The following is a 25,618-nucleotide window of genomic DNA, read 5'->3' on the forward strand; positions in this document are numbered from 1 at the left end:
TGCTGGGTCCATATTAGTGCATATCGGGCGAAAGATATATATGGGAGCTATATCTAAATCTGAACCGATTTCTTCCAAAATCAATAGGGTTCTATTCTGACCCAAATTAGGAACATGTACCAAATTTGAAGGCGATCACAGACAGACGGACATGGTTATATCGACTCAGGGACCCACCCTGAGCATTATTGCCAAAGACACCATGTGTCTGTCTCGTCTCCTTCTGGGTGTTACAAACATATGCACTAACTTATAATACCCTGTTCCACAGTGTGGCGCAGGGTATAAAAAGGATTTTTTTAATTTTTAATGGAAATTGCTTCAATTAAAAAATTTACTGATTCTGTTAAGTTATGTTACAGCTGTTTATTATTTTTTGGATTAGAGAAAAAAAAACGAATATTAATAATCGAAAATCGCTTGATTGTCCTCAAGGTACAAACAAGACATCTAAATAGGAAAAAAAATTGAAATATTCTCATGTTTTGCAAAATTAAAAAAAAAAATAACGTTACTCTTTCAAAATTAGCAAAATTTCATTTTTTTAATTGAAAACTTACAACCAATAAAAAAAACTTAAAGACAGAAATTAAATTCAGATATACATATAATTTTTTGCTACAAGTCCCCAAAGTGCCATCAAGATGACCAAAAACATGTTATACAGCTAACGTAAAAATTGGAACTAGATATCAAAATTGTCCTTTCTAGATCTAAGTAGAAATACATAGATATGATATAATTCTATAGATATTTAGATATCTCAGATATTAGATCTCGGTCTTTATTGAGATCAGACCAGATGTAATTCCATAGTAATTTGGCATATAGTATACATATGGGTATACATAGTTGAAAAGGCCTTTAAAATCAGAACGAGTCTAAACTTCTAAAAATTCTAATTCTACACTGAAAAAACAGTAAAATTTTTAAAAAATTTTAACTAAACAATATTGCAAACGCTGGCATCACGCCGATATCAAAATGCATTGGACATAATTAAATTTGTTTACTTGTTAAAGAAAATTTTTTAGTTAGAAGGATAAAATTGCAGTTCAAAATTTCAAGAATGTCTTTAGTGGCATATGAAGTTCATGATGGACGCATTTGTAGTAAACATTACAAATTTAAAGAAATAATGAACTATTTTGTATGTAGTACGAATTTAGTAAATTGTTATGCTTAATTTGTTATAATTTTTCCGTTTTTAGTCCATTTAACTAACGTACGCAAAAAAGTATAAGAGTAAAGGAAACTCCAAACATAATAAATCCATGAACTAAAATAAAATTAAATTGGCTTTAGTTAAAATGGAGAGTTCACTTTGAGTGTATACAAAATTTTATTTCTAGACAAAATACAGTAAAAAGTCTATAATTTTTGGTAGAATTCTGCCAACTGTGATAACCGTGTACGTACACCCTAAGAAAAACTACTTTTCTCCGCAACGAAATTTTAGACAAACGAAATTCTCTTTTGTCTAAAGTATTTTCGTTTAGAGCAAATTAATCCGAATTTATGATAAGCGATTAAATAATTGTCTCTAAAATTTTTAATTTACTTTGAAAGAAAATTTTTTTGTCTCAAAAGAAAACTTTGCTTGTCTAAAATTTTGTTCCTCAGAAAAGAAAACTCTTCTTAAGTGTATATCTCAAAAATGTTAAGCTTTACTATAGAGCTGTAAGTTGACAGATTGAAACGCTAGGGCCGAATAATTAAAGAAATAATTTGCCACTTTTTCCAAATATTTGTTATTCTTTTGTAGGTTATGGTCCGACGGAACATATTCCAATTTTATTCCTTACAAATGTTAGACTCGATTACAAAAAATATATTATGCTCTATATTCTCAACAACCATTGGTAAAGTTCTACATAATTATAAAATACTTTTAAAAAATAAGTATTTATGTACAAAATAATAAATCAATTAACTTATAAAGCATACATAACAACTTGGAATGCCATATAGGCTGTTGCAAAATAAGCTGCAAAGAAGGATAAAGCACGGGCCGGTTGTGGAATTACGACAACAGCATAGACAATTGTATGGAGAATACGAGCAACAGCAACCAGGCGGAACAAATTGATGGCCAAGAAAGCAGAGGGATTGGTTAAAACATACAACAATCCAGTGATGAAGAAGGGTAAAATATTTTCCATATCATTGAGATGAGCTCTGAAATTAATGAACAATAATTATGAGAGAAATGGAAATCAAAAATTCTTCGAAAATGCCTACCTGCGAACACGTTCGACATTGGGATTGTCATAGGTTACCTTATCCTTTTTGGACAAACAATCTTCAGGATTGGCAAAGGTCTGAAAGAAAAAAAAAAAAACAAAAAATATATTTAGAATTGAAGAGAACAAAGTCTTCTATTCGTCTTCTTATTCTATGAAACAATGAATAAGGATACCTACACACAAATTTTTTTCTGATTCAACCACGAAATTAATTGATCCTATTAATTTTTTAATTGAAATGTCTTCAATCACAGAAATGATAGTATCAAATCAAAAATGATGGAAAGTAAATTTAAAAAGTAATTGATCCAATTATAAAATAATTGGTACTATTATTTATTATGATTGCTTTTAGTTTCAATTAAAAATTTGTTGAATCAATAAAATTTTTAATTGAATATTTTTTAAAGCTCAATTAAGGCTTTAATTGGAAAAATTTTCGTGAATTATTTTTCTATGCATTTAAAATTTCTAAGCCAAAATAAATTCCCATTTGGATATTAATTTGTCCAATGTTCTTTATATTGCAACAGAATAAAGATCCATACCAGCAGGATACCCATATTTTTTCATGAAATTGACATGATTAAGTTGAAGTGGCAGCTCCATAATCTATAATTGAATATAATGGAAAACGTGTGTTTGTATAGAAAGAAAAAATGAAGCCTATTATTGCCAAGGACTCGTAAGAATACTCTGAATGACATGAATGTCCTTTGAAGAGACATTCCTACTGATTTCATTAAGTCATTGGGGGACTCGGCAATCGGTTAGTAAAAAAGCGCAATGTGACCATTTGTAGAAATCGGGCGATACATATATGTATATGAATTTGGAAAAACTGATCCGATTTTTAGTCCTTGTGCTACAAAACACCCTGTACACAATTTCATCAAAATCGGTTAATAAATGCGACCGGAATCCTGCGAACACCAAACACCTTCATGAATGGACGAACACCAAGAGCTAGATCGACTCAGGAGATAATTCTGTTGTCAAAATGCCGTCCATGCAAGAAGAGCAGCGTATCAAAATTTTGCTCGCGCATCGCGAAAATCCGAGCTACTCGCACGCAAAGCTGGCAAAATCGCTAAAAGTTGCCAAATCAACCGTTACAAATGTAATTAAAGTGTTTGGGGAACGTTTGTCGACAGCCAGGAAGTCTGGATCGGGGGAAATCGAAAACCGGAAGCCGCTGAGACGACAAAGAGAGTTGCCGGTAGTTTCAAGCGAAACCCTAACCTCTCTCTCCGAGATGCCGCAAATAAGCTGGGTGTATCGTCTACAACCGTGCATCGAGCCAAAAAACGAGCCGGACTATAGACTTACAAGAAGGTAGTGACTCCAAATCGCGATGATAAACAAAATACGACGGCCAAAGCGCGATCCCGGGGGCTGTACACGACGATGCTAACGAAGTTTGACTGCGTGGTAATGGACGACGAAACCTACGTCAAAGCCGACTACAAGCAGCTTCCGGGACAGGAGTTTTGTACGGCAAAAGGAAGGGGAAAAGTAGCAGATATTTTCAAGCACATAAAACTGTCAAAGTACGCAAAGAAATATCTGGTTTGGCAAGCCATCTGTACCTGTGGCTTGAAAAACAGCATTTTCATAGCTTCCGGGACTGTCAACCAAGAAATTTACGTGAAAGAGTGTTTGAATAAACGTCTGTTGCTTTTCCTGAAGAAACACGGTTGTACCGTACTGTTTTGGCCGGATTTGGTACCTTGCCATTACGGTAAAAAGACCATGGAGTGGTACGCCGCCAACAACGTGCAGGTGGTTCCCAAGGACAAGAACCCTCCCAACACGCCAGAGCTCCGCCCAATTGAGAAATACTGGGCTATTGTCAAGCGGAACCTAAAGAAGGCCAAAAAACTGCTAAGGACGAGCAGCAGTTCAAGGCAAGCTGGGTTTCTGCGGCGAAGAAGGTGGACAAGGTGGCTGTACAAAATCTGATGGCAGGTGTCAAGCGTGAGGCCCGGCAATTCGGATTTGGAAAGCGAAAGCCTAACTGAATATTTTTCCTGAATTTTATACTAATTGAACTTGAAAAAGAAATTTAATTTGATTTTTTAAATAAACGATTTCACCGATTTACACGCGTTTTCCCTTGACCAAATTTTGACAGTATCACCCTTTATTTCTATAGAAATTTTTGTCAAAACTGTATTTGTATAGAAAATTTTGTAAAAATTGTATTTCTATACAAAATGTTGTCAAAATTTTATTTCTATAGAAAATTTTGTCAAAATTTTATTTCTATAGAAAATTTTGTAAACATTTTATTTCTATAGAAAATTTTGTCAACATTTTATTTCTATAGAATATTTTGTTAAAATTTTATTTCTATAGAATATTTTGTCAAAATTTTATTTCTATAGAATATTTTGTCAAAATTTTATTTCTATAGAATATTTTGTAAAAATTTTATTTCTATAGAAATTTTTGCCAAAATTTTATTTCTATAGAAATTTTTGTCAAAATTTTATTTCTTTCGTTTTTGTTTTTTATTGTTGGTTTGTACTTCAATCATATTTGTGACAAAACGGTATTTTTATAGAAAATTGTGTCAAAATTTTATTTGTATAGAAAATTTGGTCAATATTTTATTTCTAACATATAGAAAATTGTGTCAAAATTTTATTTTATAGAAAAATTTGTCAAAATTTTATTTCTATAGAAATTTTTGACAAAATTGTATCTCTATAGACAATTTTGTCAAAATGTTATTTCAATGGAAATTTTTGTCAAAATTGTATTTCTATAGAAATTTTTGTAAAAATTTTATTTCTATAGCAATTTTTGCCAAAACTGTATTTCTATAGAAAATTTTGTAAAAATTGTATTTCTATACAAAATTTTGTCAAAATTTTATTTCTATAGAAAATTTTGTAAAAATTTTATTTCTATAGAAATTTTTGCCAAAATTTTATTTCTATAGAAATTTTTGTCAAAATTTTATTTCTTTCGTTTTTGTTTTGTATTGTTGGTTTGTACTTCAATCATATTTGTTGTTTTGATCTCAGCTTTAAAACCATTGCGTTGGCTAATTTCTTATGTCATTAGAAAATTTTGTCAAAATTTTATTTCTATAGAAAATTGTGTCAAAATTTTATTTATATAGAAGCTTTTGTCAACATTTTATTTCTATAGAATATTTTTCCAAAATTTTATTTCTATAGAAATTTTTGAAAAAATTTTATTTCTATAGAAATTTTTGTCAAAATTTTATTTCTGTAGAAATTTTTGTCAAAATTTTATTTCTTTTGTTTTCGTTTTTTATTGTTGGTTTGTACTTCAATCATATTTGTTGTTTTGATCTCAGCTTGCGTTGGCGTTGACTAATTTCTTATTTCTTTAGAAAATTTTGTGAAAATTGTATTTCTATAGAAAATTTTTTTCAAAATTGTATTTCTATAGAAAATTTTCTCAACATTAGATTTCTATAGAATTTTTTGTCAAAATTTTATTTCTAGAGAAATTTTTGTCAAAATTTTATTTCTATAGAAAATTTTGTCAAAATTTTATTTTTATAGAAAATTTTATCAATATTTTATTTCTATAGCAATTTTTATCAAAACTGTTTTTCTATAGTAAATTTTGTCAAAATTTTATTTTTATAGAAAATTATGTCAACATTTTATTTCTATAGAAAATTTTGTCAAAATTTTATTTCTATAGAAATTTTTGTCAAAACTGTATTTCTATAGAAAGTTTTGTCAAAATTTTATTTTTATAGAAAATTATGTCAACATTTTATTTCTATAGAAAATTTTGTCAAAATTTTATTTCTATAGAAATTTTTATCAAAACTGTATTTCTATAGTAAATTTTGTCAAAATTTTATTTTTATAGAAAATGTTGTTAAAATTTTATTTCTATCGAAAATTTTGTCAAAATTTTATTTTTATAGAAAATTATGTCAACATTTTATTTCTATAGAAAATTTTGTCAAAATTTTATTTCTATAGAAAATTTTTTCAAAATTTCATTTCTATAGAAAATTTTGTCAAAATTTTATTTTTATAGAAAATTATGTCAACATTTTATTTCTATAGAAAATTTTGTCAAAACTGCATTTCTATAGAACAAAATTGTATTTCTATAGAAAGTTTTCTCAACATTAGATTTCTATAGAATTTTTTGTCAAAATTTTATTTCTATAGCAAATTTTGTTAAAATTTTATTTTTATAGAAAATTTTATCAAAATTTTATTTCTGTAAAACATTTTGTCAAAATTTAATTTTTATTGAAAATTTTGTCAGAATTTTATTTCTATAGAAAATTTTGTCAAAATTTTATTTCTATAGAAAATTTTGTGAATTTTTTTCTATAGAAAATTTTGTCAAAATTTTTTTTCTATAGAAAAATTTGTCAACATTTTATTTCTATAGAAAATTTTGTGAAAATTTTATTTATATAGAAAATTTTGTCAACATTTTATTTCTATAAAAAATTTTGTCAAAATTACATTTCTATAGAAAATGTTGTCAAAATTGCATTTCTATAGAAAATGTTGTCAAAATTTTCTTTCTATAGAAAAATTTGTCAACATTTTATTTCTATAGAAAATTTTGTCAAAATTTTATTTCTATAGAAAATTTGTCAACATTTTATTTCTATGGAAACTGTTGTTGAAATTTTATTTTTATAGAAAATTTTGTCAAAATTTTATTTCTATAGAAATTTTTGTAAAAAATTTATTTCTATAGACATTTTTGTCAAAATTGTATTTCTATAGAAAATTTTGTAAAAATTGTATTTCTATAGAAAATTTTATTTCTATAGAAATGTTTGTTAAAATTTTATTTCTATAGAAAATGTTGTCAACGTTTTATTTCTGTAGAAAATTTTGTTAAAATGTTGTTTTTATAGAAAATTCTGTCAAAATTTTATTTCTGTAAACAATTTTGTCAAAATTGTATTTCTATAGAAAATTTTGTCAAAATTGTATTTCTATAGAAAATTTTGTCAACATTTTATTTCTGTAGAAATTTTTGTCAACATTTTATTTCTATAAAAAATTTTTCAAAATTTTATTTCTATAGAACATTTTGTCATAATAAGTGAAATAAAGTGAAGTTTCCCGAAATATTCCGGGAAGGTTGAGGATGGTCTGTAGAAAAACTTTTTTTTTTCAATATTTCGCCGGGAAGAGGATCTCCCCCTTGTCAAACTTGAAGAAAATAAAACACGAATGAAAATGCGACAACTGAGGTCTATATCGTAATTCTAATTTTATTGATCCTAGATTTAAAAAATATATTGGATCCAGGTAATTTTTTTTTTAAACCAAAATTTTTGAAAACCAAAATCATTGAACCAAAACGTTATTTAATCGTGACCAGAATAGTTTCACGCCTAAGAACACAAAGGTTCTTCGTCTAACAACCTGTTCTTCTTTAATAAATACTCGGAATCAGAGCATCTTTTTAAAAATTTAGAAAAACAATTTTTCGACATTTCAGCCGACTTTTTAATTCCCTTTCAAATCCTTTAACTGGAATTTCTAAGTATCTTAGGTTTAGATATAGTGGCAACCCGTTATTTTGGGCTCACTTAGACTATTCCGTCCATTGTGATAACACATGTCGTGAACTTCTCACTTATCACTGAGTGCTGTCCGATTCTATGCTAGCTCAATGACAAGGAACCGAGTCCGAACTCCATTTCACATTGCGTTGAAAGCACAGCTGAAAATTTGTTTGATTGAAACTGAGATTGAACCCATCACACTTTGTATGCAAGGTGGGCATGCTAACCACGACCTACTACTTTACTTTCATTATATTCTAGAAGATTGTTTTTCTGAATCTTCATGTTATTTTTGTGTTGCACGCAAAACAGTTTTTCCTGATTCAATCACGAAATTATTTGATCCAATTAATTTTTTAATTCAAATGTCTTTAATCGCAGGAATTGTAGTATCAATTAAAAAATTAATTGAAAGTCAATTAAAAATTAATTGATCGAATTATAACAATGATTAATTTTTTTTCAATTAAAAAAATTTTTGAAACAATTAAATTTTTAATTGAATATTTTTTAGAACTCAATTAAGAATTTAATTGGAAAAATGGAAAAATTTTCGTGATTTTTTTTGTGTGGTTGGAAGCGTAAATCTTGCGGAGTTTCACTCTTTAATACATTTCCACATTTGAAATTAAATTTTTGCTAATGGGTTTAGGTTAAAGTGGCAGCCCGATTAAGATTCAGGCTCACTTAGACTATTCAGTCCATTGTGATATGCTAATGGGTTTGGATGATTTTCTTATTTTGTTCTTATTTTGTAACTCCGAAATTGCAATATTCTTATTTATATTTCTGTAAAAGAGGAATGCAGTGTTCTTTCGATGTTGTATCGCCACCCTCCCCCTTTTTAAACTGCTGACCCCACTCATCGTATTCTTTCGATTTGAACTTAAGAAAGGCATACGCAGGCTTCGAATATCAGTGAAATTTGGAGATCATCGAGAAAACATATTGTTCAGACTGGTTCAAAAAGTTGACAAGTATATCGAGTTGAAAAAAAATCGCCACTTTTCCGAAATTAAAGTTTACTTATCGAACCACACTCGTATGACCTGTAGTTATGTATATGATTATTTCTACCATTTGAGAGTACCGATCGATGACCTTTGGATTAACCACTTCAATGGAGTGATGTGGCTAATCGCCATTGTATGCTTTTTTTCAAAAGTGTTCACTTGATTATCACACACTTTTGGCTGTTCTTTGCCCCCGATTTTCCCCATCAATATTACCTTAGTCTTGAAACGTTGTGAAGCTGTCAATAAAGACATTGCCAACATTTTGAGCACTAAAACTCCACTCCAGAAAATGTATGCCTTGAAGACAGCATTATCGAATGTTAATAAATCAACTACAGCCATTTTTTGGGAATTAGTTTTTCCTCCGGTTTTGCCGCTTTAACACTAATGCTCTTGACACTACAAAATCGACTGATTCGCTGTTAGTTTTATTTTTTATATGCTTATTTTGTTGGTTTAACATTTGATCGAGTGATCAGTGTTGCCAGTATTGGGACTTTCCCCAAATTGGGGATATTTTTTCGTGAATGGGGACAAAATTTATGAGATGGGGATTTGTTGGGGAATTTCCATAAATTTGGGGACTTTTTCAAGAAATCGATTTAATATTTTTTAACAAAATTTTATTTCTATAGAAAATTTTCTCAAAATTTTATTTCTAGAGAAAAATTTTTCAAAATTTTATTTCTATAGAAAATTTTCTCAAAATTTTATTCCCATCTAGAAATTTTTGTAATTTTTTTTTCTATGTGAAATTTTTTGTCAAAATTTTATTTTAGAAAATGTTGTCAAAATTGTATTTCTATAGAAAATTTTCTCAAAAATTTATTTCAATACAAAATTTTGTTAAAATTTTATTTCTATAGAAAATTTTGTTAAAATTTTATTTCTATAGAAAATTTTGTCAAAATTTTATTTCTATAGAAAATTTTGTTAAAATTTTATTTCGATAGAAAATTTTGTCAAAATGCTATTTCTATAGAAAATTTTGTCAAAATTTTATTTCTATAGAAAATTTTGTTAAAATTTTATTTCTATAGAACATTTTCTCAAAATGTTATTTTTATAGAAAATTTTCTAAAAAAATTGTTTTTGTAGAAAATTTTGTCAAAATTTTACTTCTATAGAAAATTTTGTCAAAATTTTATTTTTATGTAGAAAATTTTCTCAAAATTGTATTTTTATGTAGAAAATTTTCTCAAAATTTTATTTCTATATAGAAAATTTATGAAATACCTCTTTAAAAACTAACAAATTAAAAATTTTATTTCTAGAGAAAAAATTTCTCAATATTTTATTTCTATAGAAAATTTTCTCAAAATTTTATTCCCATCTAGAAAATTTTGTAAATTTGTTTTCCTATGTGAAAATTTTTGCCAAAATTTTATTTTTATAGAAAATTTTGTCAACATTTTATTTTTATAGAAAATGTTGTCAAAATTTTATTTCTATAGAAAATTTTCTCAAAATTTACTTTTATAGAAAATTTTGTTAAAATTTTATCTCTATAGAAAATTTTATTAAAATTTTATTTCTATATATATATAGAACATTTTCTCAAAATGTTATTTCTATAGAAAATTTTCTAAAAAATTTATTTCAATAGAAAATTTTGTCAAAATTTTATTTTTATGTAGAAAACTTTGTCAAAATTTTATTTTTATGTAGAAAATTTTCTCAAAATTTTATTTTTATGTAGAAAATTTTGTCAGCAATTTATTTCTATAGAAAATTTATGAAATACCTCTTTGTCAAATCTAACAAAATGTAAAAATTTCTACCAATCTACCACCCAGCAAAAAAATTGGATGTTGGTCCATAAACATTTCTTTTAAAGCGCATCCCAGTATCACCTATAGATTTTTTTCACTTCCATTGCAATTCTTTTGGACAAGTCTTAGAAAGTACGGAATTAGGCCGTTTTAAGTTTTAGATAATTAAATCTCGCAAAAAAGAATAGAAAATCAATAAAAAAGTACAAAAAAATCAAAAAATCATCACCGTGCCTGTGCCGTTTGACTTTTTCACTTCCATGGAAGTTCTTTTAAGAATTACGATAATTTTTAATTTTTTTTGTTAATTTTTAATGGAAACAAGTGAGGAAAGTCTAAAGTCGGGCGGGGCCGACTATATTATACCCTGCACCACTTTGTAGATCTAAATTTTCGATACCATATCACATCCGTCAAATATGTTGGGGGCTATATATAAATGTTTGTCCCAAATACATACATTTAAATATCATTCGATCTGGACAGAATTTGATAGACTTCTACAAAATCTATAGACTCAAAATTTAAGTCGGCTAATGCACTAGGGTGGAATGTTAGTAAAAAAATGTGGGAAACGTTTAAATCTGAAGCAATTTTAGGGAAACTTCGAAAAAGTTTATTTATGATTTATCGCTCGATATATATGTATTAGAAGTTTAGGAAAATTAGAGTCATTTTTACAACTTTTCGACTAAGCAGTGGCGCTTTTACAAGGAAAATGTTGGTATTTTGACCATTTTTGTCGAAATCAGAAAAACATATATATGGGAGCTATATCTAAATCTGAACCGATTTCAACCAAATTTGGCACGCATAGCTACAATGCTAATTCTACTCCCTGTGCAAAATTTCAACTAAATAGGATCAAAAAATTGGCCTCTGTGGTCATATGAATGTAAATCGGGCGAAAGCTATATATGGGAGCTATATCTAAATCTGAACCGATTTTAACCATATTTGGCACGCATCGCTACAATGCTAATTCTACTCCCTGTGCAAAACTTCAACTAAATCGAACCAAAAAATTGGCCTCTGTGGTCATATGAGTGTAAATCGGGCGAAAGCTATATATGGGAGCTATATCTAAATCTGAACCGATTTCAACCAAATTTGGCACGCATAGCTACAATGCTAATTCTACTCCCTGTGCAAAATTTCAACTAAATAGGATCAAAAAATTGGCCTCTGTGGTCATATGGTTGAAAATCTGGCGAAACCTATATATGGGAGATATATCTAAATCTGAACCGATTACAACCAAATTTGGCACGCATAGCTACAATGCTAATTCTACTCCCTGTGCAAAATTTCAACTAAATCGGAGCAAAAAATTGGCCTCTGTGGTCATATGAGTGTAAATCGGCCGGAAGCTATATATTGGAGCTGTATCTAAATCTGAACCGATTTCAACCAAATTTGGCACGCATAGCTACAATGCTAATTCTACTCCCTGTGCAAAATTTCAACCAAATTGGGGTAAAACTCTGGCTTCTGGGACCGTATTAGTCCATATCGGGCGAAAGATATATATGGGAGCTATATCTAAATCTGAACCGATTTCAATAAAATTTGACACAATTGACTATAGTACTAATTGTTCTTCTTGTGCAAAATTTTAAGCAAATTAGGGTAAAACTCTGGCTTCTGGGGCCATATAAGTCCATATCGGGCGAGATATATATATATATATATATATATATATATATATATGGGAGCTATATCAAAATCTGAACCGATTTCTTCCGAAATCAATAGGGATCTATTCTGAGCCAAAACACATACTTGTGCCAAATTTGAAGTCGATTGGACTAAAACTGCGACCTAGACTTTGATTACAAAATGTGTTCACGGACAGACGGACATCGCTATATCGACTCAAGAGCCCACCCTGAGCATTTTGGTCAAAGACACCATGCGTCTATCTCGTCTCCTTCTGGGTGTTGAAAACATATGCACTAACTTATAATACCCTGTTCCACAGTGTGGAGCAGGGTATAAAAAAATATATTTATGCAAAAATATATGATGGAAAAAAACTATGTATAGCATAAAATAATAATTTTTTAGAAAAATATTAAAAAAAAATCCGCTAGTGAGATTTGAACCAGCGTTCTATATTTTTTCTTTCATAATAATAAAGAATATCTCAGGAAGTAGTTAGAATGTCATGCCGTGGTGTCATATTAGGTTCGTATAACAAACATTTGAATAGACGTTTTTATGCACCGTTTTCAATGGCGTTTGTAGCTGAGTGTGCTAGGGCGTTCTGTTATGGTGTCAACAGACCCAAGTTCAACCCTCGGTGGAAGCGAAGAAGTTTTTCAATTTGTAAAAATTAGATAATAAGAAAATAAAAGTTTAACAAAAAATACTGATAAAAATAAAAAGTGAAATTGGAAAAAAAAAATTTTTTTTTTTAGTTTTTTAAATTTCTTCATCCAAATGAACTTCCAAGGCACAACTTCTAAAGCAATGCAAAGGATCCAAAAATCGAGTACTTCCGTCCTATGACAAGCCCATGTAAAATTCATTGGAGATGATCCAAGTTTGCACTACTTCCGGATCACAAATTGGGGATCCAAACTACTTTTTTGGAAGCTCTTTTTATGCTGGGCAATTCTACCATTTCTGGTAGAATTCTACCAAATTTGGCAACGTGTTACCACCCAAGTTTACTACTTGAATATTTAGAAGTAAATTTTCGTTCATAAATACAAAGTGAACGAACTCCCATTTTCATATCTCCAGCATTTGGAAGACGATCATCAGTCCCTTGGTGTTGTGGTTCGAAATCTTGATCTTATTGCAACTTGCTGGATTTGACAACATTTTAATTTTTAAAGTAATACTGATTTTCTACAGCAGAGCCTTTTGCTTTATTTGTTTTTTTTTTTTCGAAAAAAACTTGTCAAAAATATATTGGGAATGGGGACGAAAACATCATAATTTGGGGATAAGAGCCAGAAAAAATTCTGGCAACACTGCGGGTGATTGAGCTTTGTTATCGTTCTCTCTCACAGCCAGCTATAATGAATACTGATAATGGGCTGGGCGTTTTAGGGGTCAGTGTTGCCAGCGTTCGGCGTTTTCTACCAATTGGGGATTTTTCGTTGAAAAAAAAAAAATCATAAAAAATCGTTTCTCCATCATATCTCTCAAAAATTGGAGGTATTGCCGAAACATTATGACGTATGTTTAATGTGGCCATAGAATATGTTTGGAACCACTTTGTAACCTCATAACCCCAAATACACAATTTTATAGACAAATTCAATAATATCCATGTCTCAATAAAACAAGGCCATAATTCGTGCAAAAGGTAGCAAATTCGAACAAATCTAAAGTGGTTCTAAAATTTGATGTTATTTCCGACGTTTTTGCTTTTGAACAATAAAATTAAAAAAAATGTCTTATATATCAGCCACTTTGTATATCACATAAATGTAGATATGATGATGAAGGTTTATATCATCAATCACCCAATGTTATTTTTTGAATATTTAGAAGTAAATTTTTATTCATAAATAGATTTTCACTTCTTGAACATTTAGAAAGAGATTTGCCTAAGAGGGGAACATTTCTTTATAACAATAAATTAGTATTCTGATTATGGTTAATATCGAATTGGTCACCGATCTCCTGCTTTTCCGTTTTGAAATGCTGATCTTATTGAAACTTACAACCTGACATGACAAACGCTTTACAATCATGAATTTAAATGCCAATAGATAATTCAATCAATTTTTGTTGTCAAAAATATATCCCAATATAAATCGCAATCTTTTAGGTATGAAAGCGTCCCAATTTGGGGATAGAAGCAAAAAAATTCTGGCAACTCTCTGAAAGCCAATTTTTGGTTTTTAGAGTGAAAGTTTTACGTTTTTTTATTATTGTCGTTACTACGAAAACGTATTCGTGAGAGGAACTGTTCGCACTGTCATACATATACTCGCCATAGTGTACGCAACACAAGTCATTCTCGCTTCTCTAGAAGCTATCTGTACTGACATACTTTTTTTGAATTTCTAATAGAAAAATGTAAACATGTGAGTTTTTCTGTAAGGCAGTTTTTTGTAGATACGCAGCAAAACAAAAAAATGGAAGTTGTTCAACAAACATTTCTTTTAAAGCGCATCCCGGAATCCCCCATTAAGTTTTTTCCACTTCCGATACAGACCTTTTGGACAAGTCCACAAACATTTCTTGTTCACTTCCATAGAAGTTCTTTTGAGAAAGTTTTGCAAATTACGATAATAATTATTTTTTTTGTTGATTTTTAATGGAAAAAATATATTTATACAAAAATATATGCCAAAAAAAAAAACAAGTATATACGGCCGTAAGTTCGGCCAGGCCGAATCTTATGTACCCTCCACCATGGATTGCGTAGGAACTTCTACTAAAGGCTGTCATCCACAATCGAATTACTTGGGTTGCGATAACACTTGCCGATGGCAAGGTATCGTAAAACTTTTTAACACTGTCTTCTAAATTGTAAGTTAGCCCATACGGGGTATATATTAAACAAAAAAAAGGCGATTAAATACGTATATAATCTAGTTTGACAAAATTTTCTATAGAAATAAAATTTTGACAAAATTTTCTATAGAAATGAAACCTTGACAAAATTTTCTATAGAAATAAAATTTTGACAAAATTTTCTATAGAAATAAAAATTTGACAAAATTTTCTATAGAAATAAAAACTTGACAAAATTTTCTATAGAAATAAAATTTTGACAAAATTTTCTATGGAAGTAAAATGTTGACAAAATTTTCTATAGCAATACAATTGACAAAAATTTCTATAGAAATAAAATGTTGACAAAATTTTGTATAGAAATGAAATTTTGACAAAATTTTGTATAGAAATAAAATGTTGACAAAATTTTCTACAGAAATAAATTTTTTACAAAATTTTCTATAGAAATAAAATTTTGACAAACATTTCTATAGAAATAAACTTTTGACAAAACTTTCTATAGAAATGAAATTTTAACAAAACTTTCTATAGTAATAAAATTTGACAAAATTTTCTATGGAAATAAAGTTTTGGTAGATTACAAAATTTTCTATAGAAATAAAATTTTGACAAAATTTTCTATGGAAATAAAATTTTGACAAACATTTGTATAGAAATAAACTTTTGACAAAACTTTCTATAGAAATGAAATTTTGACAAAACTTTCTATAGTAATAAAATTTGACAAAATTTTCTATGGAAATAAAGTTTTTGTAGATTATTTTTGGCGATATGGGCCAATTTTTGTGTAATAAGTCATCGGCTATATATAACTAAAGACCGATATGGACCAATTTTTACATGGCTGTTAGAGGCCATATATTGACAAAATGTACCAAATTTCAACCGCATCGGATGACTTTTGCTATATATAATTATGGACCGATATGGACCAATTTTTGCATGGTTGTTAGATACCATATACTAACACCATGTACCAAATTTCAACTGGATCGGATGAATTTCGCTCCTCCAAGAGGCTCCTGAGGTCAAATCTGGGGATCGGTTTATATGGGAGCTATATATAATTATGACCCGATATGGACCAATTTTTGCATGGTTATTAGAGACTATATACTAACACCACGTACTAAATTTCAATTGGATCGGATGAATTTTGCTCCTCCAAGAGGCTCCGGAGTTCAAATCTGGGGATCGGTTTATATGGGAGCTATATATAATTATGAACCGATATGGACCAATTTTTGCATGGTTGTTAGAGGCCGTATACTAACATCAGGTACCAAATTTCAACCGGATCGGATGAATTTTGCCCCTCCAAGAGGCTCCGGAGGTCAAATCTGGGGATCGGTTTATATGGGGGCTATATATAATTATGGACCGATATGGACCAATTTTTGCATGGTTGTTAAAAACCGTATACTAAGACCACGTACTAAATTTCAACCGGATCGGAAGAATTTTGCTCCTCCAAGAGGCTCCGGTGGTCAAATCTGGGGATCGGTTTATATGGGAGCTATATATAATTATGGACCGATATGGACCAATTTTTGCATGGTTATTAGAGGCCGTATACTAACATCAGGTACCAAATTTCAACCGGATCCGATGAATTTTGCCCCTCCAAAAGTCTCCGGAGGTCAAATCTGGGGATCGGTTTATATGGGGGCTATATATAATTATGGACCGATATGGACCAATTTTTGCATGGTTGTTAGAGACCATATACTAACATCAGGTACCAAATTTCAATCGGATCGGTTGAATTTTGCCCCTCCAAGAGGCTCCGGAGGTCAAATCTGGGGATCGGTTTATATGGGGGCTATATATAATTATGGACCGATATGGACCAATTTTTGCATGGTTGTTAGAGACCGTATACTAAGACCACGTACCAAATTTCAACCGGATCGGATGAATTTTGCTGCTCCGGGAGGCTCCCCAAGCCAAATTTGGGGATCGGTTTATATGGGGGCTATACGTAAACGTGGTCCGATATGGCCCATTTTCAATACCATCCGACCTACATCAATAACAACTACTTGTGCCAAGTTTCAAGTCGATAGCTTGTTTCGTTCGGAAGTTAGCGTGATTTCCACAGACGGACGGACAGCCGGACAGACGGACAGACGGACGGACGGACGGACATGCTTAGATCGACTCAGAATTTCACCACGACCCAGAATATATATACTTTATGGGGTCTTAGAGCAATATTTCGATGTGTTACAAACGGAATGACAAAGTTAATATACCCCCATCCTATGGTGGAGGGTATAAAAAAACAAAATAAAAACGATGTATAATATAAACAAGTGTATACGGCCGTAAGTTCGGCCAGGCCGAAACTTATGTACCCTCCACCATGGATTGCGTAGAAACTTCTACGAAAGGCTGTCATCCACAATCGAATTACTTGGGTTGTGGTATCTTAAAACTTCTTAACATCGTTTTCTAAATTGTAAGTTTACAAATAATTACGAATCGACATGGAAATTGAAATATGGGGGCCGCTTTTATGGGGGCTATATAGAATTATGAACGTGATATGGACCAATTTTTGTGTGATTGGGGATCGATTTATCTGAGGGCTATATATAACTATAGACCGATATGGACCTAGTTAGGCATGGTTGTTAACGGCCATATTTGCTCCTCCAAGAGGCTCCAAAACCAAATCTCGGGATCGGTTTATATGGGGGCTATATATGATTATGGACTGATATAGACCACTTTTGGCATGGTTGTTATATATCATATACTACCACCACGTACCAAATTTCAACCAGATCGGATGAATTTTGCTTCTCCAAAAGGCACAGGAGGTCAAATCTGGGGATCGGTTTATATGGGTGCTATATAAATTATGGACTGATATGAACCAATTCCTGCATGGTTGGTGGATACCATATACTAACATCACGTACCAAATTTCAACCGTATCGGATGAATTTTGCTCTTCCAAGGGGCTCCGGAAGACAAATGTGGGGATCGGTTTATATGGGGCTTATATATAATTATTGACCGATTTCGACCAATTTTTGCGTGGGTATTTGAGGCTATATATTAACACCACGTACCATATATCAACTGAATCAGATGAATTTTGGTCTTCCAAGAGGCTTCGGAGGTCAAATATGGGGGCTCCGGAGGTCAAATCTGGTGATCGGTTTATATGGGGGCTATATATAATTATGGGCCGATGTGTACCAATTTTTGCATGTTCATATACTAACACCATATACCAAATTTCAGCCGGATCGGATAAAATTTGCTTCTCTTAGAGGCTCCGGAGGTCAAATCTGCGGATAAAATTTGCTTCTCTTAGAGGCTCCGGAGGTCAAATCTGGGGATCGGTTTATATGGGGGCTATATTTAATTATGGACCGATGTGGACCAATTTTCGCATGTTTGTTAGAGACCATATACTAACACAATGTACCAAATTTCAGCCGGATCAGATGAAATTTGCTTCTCTTAGAGCAATCGCAAGCCAAATTTTGGGGTCCGTTTATATGGGGGCTATACGTAAAAGTGAACCGATATGGACCATTTGCAATACCATCCGACCTACATCAATAACAACTATTTGTGCCAACTTTCAAGTCGATAGCTTGTTTCGTTCGGTAGTTAGCGTGATTTCAACAGACGGACGGACGAACGGACATGCTCAGATGGACATGCTCAGACTTTATGGAGTCTTAGTGTTACAAACGGAATGACAAAGTTAATATACAAAGTTAGTAAACAAAATGTCCGGTGGTGAGATTTCAACCAGCGTTTTTTATTTTTTCATTCATAATAATAAAGAACATCTCAGGAAATAGTTAGAATGTCATATTAGATTCATGTCACAAACAATTGAATAGACGTTTTGATGACTCATATTCAATGGCGTTTGTGGCTGAGTGCGCTAAGGGGTTCTGCTATGGTGCCAACAGACCCACGTTTAGCCCCCGGTGGAATTTAAAAAATTATTATACCCTTCATCACTGTGAAGATCAAATTTTTGTTACCATCTAAACTCCTTCAAATTAGTTGAGAGTTATTATGAAGGTTTATATTCCCATATACAAATATTTATATCATAGCCAATTTGGAGGCAATTTTTTGTACTTGTACAAAATCTCTAGAATTAAAAATTAAATCGGCCAACGCCCTGGGATGAAACACACTGTTAGTAAAAAAATGTGGGAAATATAAAGCTAGAGCAATTTTAATGCAATTGTACAAAAGAGTCAATGTGTGGTAAATTGTCGGTTGTGATGGTTTGGTTAGGTTAGGTTAGGTGGCAGCCCGATGTATCAGGCTCACTTAGACTATTCAGTCCATTGTGATACCACATTGGTGAACTTCTCTCTTATCACTGAGTGCTGCCCGATTCCATGTTAAGCTCAAAGACAAGGGACCTCCTTTTTATAGCCGAGTCCGAACGGCATTCCACATTGCAGTGAAATCACTTAGCGAAGCTTTGAAACCCTCAGAAATGTCACCAGCATTACTGAGGTGGAATAATCCACCACTGAAAAACTTTTTGGTGTTCGGTCGAAGCAGGAATCGAACCCACGACCTTGTGTCTGCAAGGCGGGCATGCTAACCATTGCACCACGGTGGGTTGCGTATTTATTATTTGGTCAAGTCGGGCTACATTTCCATAAGTCGGAGCCTTATTTAAAACTCAACTGTTATGTGGAATGTCTGGCATTACGACATCGAGAAATCATCATAGAATTTTGTGTAAAATGTGAGTATTTTGGCCATATGGGATCTATATCTAAATCTGAACCGATTTCAAATAAATTTGGCACACTTAATGATACTATTAAAGGTAATCCTTGTGGAAAATTAGGAGCATATCAGGGCAAAACTTTGGCTTTTGAGGCAATAAAAGTGGAAATCGGACGAAAGATATGGGAGTTATATCTAAATCTGAACCGATTTTAACCAATTTCGGCACACTTAACGATGCTATTAAATGTACTCCTTGTACAAAATTTGAAGCAAATCAGGATAAAACTCTGACTTTTGAGGCCTTATAGGGGCAAATCGGACGAAAGATATGTATGGGAGCTATATCTAAATCTGAACCGATTTTAAAAAATTTTGGCACACTTAACGATACTATTAAATGTACTCCTTTTGCAAAATTTGAAGCACATTAGGGAAAAACTCTGGCCTTTGAGTCCATATAAGTGCAAATCGGACGAAAGATATATATGGGAGCTATATCTAAATCTGAACCGATTTGGCTGATTTTTTACATATTTTACGAGAGCCCCAAAATATTTGGCTGTGCGAAATTTTAGAAAAATACGTTGATAAATACGTCAATTACGACTAGATCGGTGATAAATATATATGGCAGCTATATCTAAATCTGAACCGATTTTTTTCAAAATCAATAGTGATTATCCTTGAGCCAAAGTAAAACTCTGTGCCAAATTTGAGGACGATCGGACTTAAACTGCGAGCTGTACTTTGTACAAAATTATATATACAGACAGACGCTAAATCGACTCAGAATTTAATTCTAAGACGATCGGTATACTAGGTTAGGTTAGGTGGCAACCTGATGTATCAGGCTCACTTGGACTATTCAGTCCATTGTGATACCACATTGGTGAACTTCTCTCTTATCACTGAGTGCTGCTGATTCCATGTTAAGCTCAAAGGCAAGGGACCTCCTTTTTATAGCCGAGTCCGAACGGCGTTCCACATTGCAGTGAAATCACTTAGCGAAGCTTTGAAACCCTCAGAAATGTCATCAGCATTACTGAGGTGGGATAATCCACAGCTGAAAAACTTTTTGGTGTTTGGTCGAAGCAGGAATCGAACCCACGACCTTGTGTATGCAAGGCGGGCATGCTAACCATTGCACCACGGTGGCTCGGTATACTAAACGATGGGTCTCAGACTTTCCGTCTTGGCGTATACACTGAAAAAACAGTAAACCCACCAGGAAGATAACTTGCGGTAAATTTTAGAAAATTTTAAATATTTGTAGAAAATTTTAACTAAACAGTATTACAAACGCTGGCATCACGCCGATGTCATAAAAATAAGTAAATATTTTTCGGCAAATCCAAGAAAATTTTTTAGACATAATTAAGTTTTTTCACTTGTTAAAGAAACATTTGTAGTTTGAAGGAAAAAATTGGAGCAAGAATGTCTTTAGTGATATATGAAGTTCATGATGAACGCATCTGTAGTAAAATTTAAAAATTTAAAGAAATAATGAACTATTATGTGAGAAATACGAATTTAGTAAACCTTTATGCTTAATTTGTGTATACTTTTTTCTTGTTTTTTAGTTAATTAAACTAACGTACGCAAAAAATTATTAGTGTAAAGGAAACTTTCTCCAAGCATAATAATTCCATTAACTAAAATAAAGTTAAATTGGCTTTAGTGAAATAGAGAGTTCACTTTTTTTGAGTGTGCAAATGCACAAACTTATTATACCCTGTACCACAGTAGTGGTGAAGGGTATAATTAATTGATACTATTAATGTTTGTGATTGATTTTTGTTTCAATTAAAAAATATTTTGAATCAATTAAATTTTTAATTTAATATTTCTTAAAAGTCAATTAAAATATTAATTCGAAAAATTTTTGTGATTTTTTTTTCTGTGTAAACATTCATAAATATTTGATTGTGAAAAAAGAAAGAGCGAAAGCTTTACTGCAAGCATTTGCCGGTGTTTATGACCATTACAGTGAAGCGTTGTGGGGTAGGGGTGAGTTGAGTTGATAGTGAAAACCTCTCTTTAAAAATTGTCACGCAAAACAACTCTCTCAATATTTAACTAAATTATTGACTAGACATACGATTAACTGCCATTTTCATGAAGCTCCGTTAATGGTACGTTATCTAACTAACGAGCTATGTTATGGTACTATGGACATATCTGTCATCTTACCTATATATCCCGTATGCCAGTTAGAAACTTAACAGCTGACAGTTTTACAGTGAAAATTAATCGCAAAGTAAATTGCAAATATCTTCTCATTTGCAATTTACTTTGCGTTAACTGGTAGTTAAAGCCTAACTGAGCTACATGAAAATGGCCGTAAACTATTACTATTCAATTCTTTTCATCGTTTAAAACAGACAGCATTTTTTTATAATAATACGACAATTTTATAATAAAGTAGAATTACTACTTATATGCATATCTTATAGAATGTTCAATTGCTTGCCTTGAAACACTACATGGATGATATGAACTTTATTTCATTGTGATAAACTTTGACCCTTTATTATATATAATAAACTCAAATATAAATTTTTTTGTTATCTTTTTCAGAATAAATCGCAGGTTTCAAGAGTGGTATAAAAACTATTTGCACCTCGCAAATGTCACATATTTGAGATTATTCTTCTTTTGGAAAACCCCAAAGTTTTTCTTCGGCTTTTAGTTTAGATTTCATGATGTAATAACCAATTAACCAAACATGGTTTACAAGTATGTGGGTAAATTTTCACTCACCTTTGTCCGAAAACGTTGGAGACCCGTCAACATTGACATTATTAACATTTTCAGTACCAGTACACCAGACCAAAAAAGATATGCTCTGAAGACGTCATTGTTCAAATTTAATAAATCCATTACGTTCTTTGCCATTGTTTTCACGCAAGTGAGAAAAGTTTTTTCAATTTAATTCGAGATTGAAACAATACGCGATTGAACCTTCAATATCTTTTAACAACTGTCTGAATGAATAGAATTTGAAGTTTTTGCCTTTTTATTCAACAATGTTTGTGAGTTGACTGTTTTTACAATTAGAATAAATTGCATACAATGTGCTTTTGATTTTCCAACGACAACTAAGCTATGAGAGAATGAAATAATAGAAAAAAGAATTAGAGATGGATGCGTGACCAAAGATTGAAAACTAATGCAAATATTAAATAGATTTTCGCTACAAACACCATAAGCATAAAATCCCAGCATAAAAACCGTCGCCGAAAAAATAGTGAAAATGTTCTTTTTGGATCCGGAAGTGGTGTAAAATTGGCGCAGAAGCTATGAATTTAACTTGGGATTGTCATAGGACGGATGTCCACGAGTTCAAAGGCCCTTGCACTGAATTAGCATCAATCACTTACACATGTCTGGCATACATTCTGTTATATGGCAGCTCTTCAATAGTTATTTACATGCTCTCAGTTTTCTTTGATTTCGATTTATAAGCTTTCCATTCATGAGCTTTACAAAAGCTTTTTACAATACGTATAGATAAGCAGCGTAAAACACGTATTAGAAATTAAATGAAGGGGTTTCGAACAAGAGGTGATATTTTGAATTACATCAAGAACTGAGAGATTTATTCCAGTGATACATATTGTTTACAAGTATTTTTATACATTGCATTCAGAAATAATGTTATTCGTGGTAGGATTCAAGCGTGATAGAGTGATTGCTTTATATTTGGCAGGAAAACCACAAGTGGTTCATTATCCTGATACTGGAAGTGTTGCATATCGCATCCATAAAATTAGATGTGAATTTTCAGAAAATTTTCTATAGAAATAAAATTTTGACAAGATTTTCTATAGAAATAAAATTTTGACAAAATTTTCTATAGAAATAAAATTTTGACAAAATTTTCTATAGAAATAAAATTTAAGAAAATTTTCTATAGAAATAAAATTTTGAGAAAATTTTCTATAGATATAAAATTTGGACAAAATTGTCTATAGAAATAAAAATTTGGACAAAATTGCCTAGAAAAATGAAATTTGTACAAATTTGTCTAGAGATATGAAATTTGGACATCTACAGAAGTAAAATTTTGACAAAATTTTCTATAGAAATAAAATTTTGACAAGATTTGCTAAAGGAATAAAATTTTGATAAAATCTTCTATAGAAATAAAATTTTGACAAAATTTTCTATAGAAATAAAATTTTGACAAAATTTTCTATAGAAACAAAATTTGAGAAAAATTTCTATAGAAATAAAATATTGACAATTTTTTCTATAGAAGTAAAATATTGACAGTATTTTCTAAAGAAATAAAATTTTGACAAAATTTTCTATAGAAAAAAATTTTTGACAACATTTTCTATGGAAATAAAATTTTGACATAATTTTCTATAAAAATAAAATTTTGACTAAATTTCTATAGAAATAAAATGTTGACAAAATTTTCTATAGAAATAAAATTTTGAGAAAATGTTCTATAGATATAAAATTTGGACAAAATTGTCTAGAGAAATAAAATTTGTACAAAATTTAATATACAAATACATACAATATACAAATTTGGACAAACTTGTCTAGAAAAATGAAATTTGGACAAAATTGTCTAGAGAAATGAAATTCGGACATCTACAGAATTAAAATTTTGACAAAATTTTCTATAGAAATAAAATTTTGACAAAATTTTCTACAGAAATAAAAATTTGACAATATTTTCTATAGGAATAAAATTTTGACAAAATTTTCTTTAGAAATAAAATTTTGACAAAATATAGAAATATTTATTTGGATTTTCTTGTAGATTTGTGGTAAAATTTTCTTCAAATTGGGTAGATTCTATAGAAGTAAAATTTTGACAAAATTTTCTATAAAAATAAAATTTTGACAAAATTTTCTTTAGAAATAAAATTTTGACAAAAATTTTCTATAGAAATTAAAATTTGAGAAAATTTTCTATAAAAATAAAATATTGACAATATTTTCTATAGAAATAAAATATTGACAATATTTTCTATAGAAATAAAATTTTGACAAAATTTTCTATAGAAAAAAAATTTTGACAACATTTTCTAAGGAAATAAAATTTTGACATAATTTTCTATAGAAATAAAATTTTGAGAAAATTTTCTATAGATACAAAATTTGGACAAAATTGTCTAGAGAAATAAAATTTGTACAAAATTTTCTATAGAAAGAAACTTTTGACAAAATTGTCTATAGAAACACAAATTTGGAAAACCACAGGTGGTTCATTATCCTGATACTGGAAGTGTTGCATATCGCGTCCATAAAATTAGATGTGAATTTTCAGAAAATTTTCTATAGAAATAAAATTTTGACAAGATTTTCTATAGAAATAAAATTTTGACAAAATTTTCTATAGAAATAAAATTTTGACAAAATTTTCTATAGAAATAAAATTTAAGAAAATTTTCTATAGAAATAAAATTTTGAGAAAATTTTCTATAGATATAAAATTTGGACAAAATTGTCTATAGAAATAAAAATTTGGACAAAATTGCCTAGAAAAATGAAATTTGTACAAATTTGTCTAGAGATATGAAATTTGGACATCTACAGAAGTAAAATTTTGACAAAATTTTCTATAGAAATAAAATTTTGACAAGATTTGCTAAAGGAATAAAATTTTGATAAAATCTTCTATAGAAATAAAATTTTGACAAAATTTTCTATAGAAATAAAATTTTGACAAAATTTTCTATAGAAACAAAATTTGAGAAAAATTTCTATAGAAATAAAATATTGACAATTTTTTCTATAGAAGTAAAATATTGACAGTATTTTCTAAAGAAATAAAATTTTGACAAAATTTTCTATAGAAAAAAATTTTTG

General features: G+C 30.3%; 1 protein-coding gene across 2 annotated transcripts; it reads right to left on the reverse strand.

The window, feature by feature from the left end:
- Positions 1 to 1,747: 1,747 nt before the first annotated feature.
- On the reverse strand, positions 1,748 to 22,828 carry Mgstl (Microsomal glutathione S-transferase-like). 2 transcript variants are annotated; one of them, XM_075302247.1, is made up of 3 exons: positions 22,550 to 22,828; positions 2,242 to 2,321; positions 1,748 to 2,178 (listed from the first exon to the last, which is right to left on the reverse strand). In XM_075302247.1, the coding sequence occupies exons 1-3, from the start codon at positions 22,682 to 22,684 to the stop codon at positions 1,935 to 1,937; spliced, it is 459 nt and encodes a 152-aa protein (XP_075158362.1). In that variant the 5' UTR covers positions 22,685 to 22,828; the 3' UTR covers positions 1,748 to 1,934. The 2 variants fall into 2 exon arrangements, with proteins under 2 accessions (XP_075158362.1, XP_075158363.1); XM_075302248.1 differs by lacking the exon at positions 22,550 to 22,828 and adding an exon at positions 9,018 to 9,223.
- Between the last annotated feature and the right edge of the window lie 2,790 nt (positions 22,829 to 25,618).

Source organism: Haematobia irritans, chromosome 3 (assembly GCF_050003625.1).
Source record: "Haematobia irritans isolate KBUSLIRL chromosome 3, ASM5000362v1, whole genome shotgun sequence".
Classification (NCBI taxonomy): Eukaryota; Metazoa; Arthropoda; class Insecta; order Diptera; family Muscidae; genus Haematobia; species Haematobia irritans.

Coding starts and splice junctions, on each gene's coding strand:
- Mgstl (XM_075302247.1), bottom strand. CDS start 22,684: ATGGCAAAGAACGTAATGGATTTATTAAATTTGAACAATGACGTCTTC. Junction 2,322..22,549: donor TCCAACGTTTTCGGACAAAG/GTGAGTGAAAAT, acceptor TTTTTCTTTCAG/ACCTTTGCCAATCCTGAAGA. Junction 2,179..2,241: donor AATGTCGAACGTGTTCGCAG/GTAGGCATTTTC, acceptor CATTAATTTCAG/AGCTCATCTCAATGATATGG.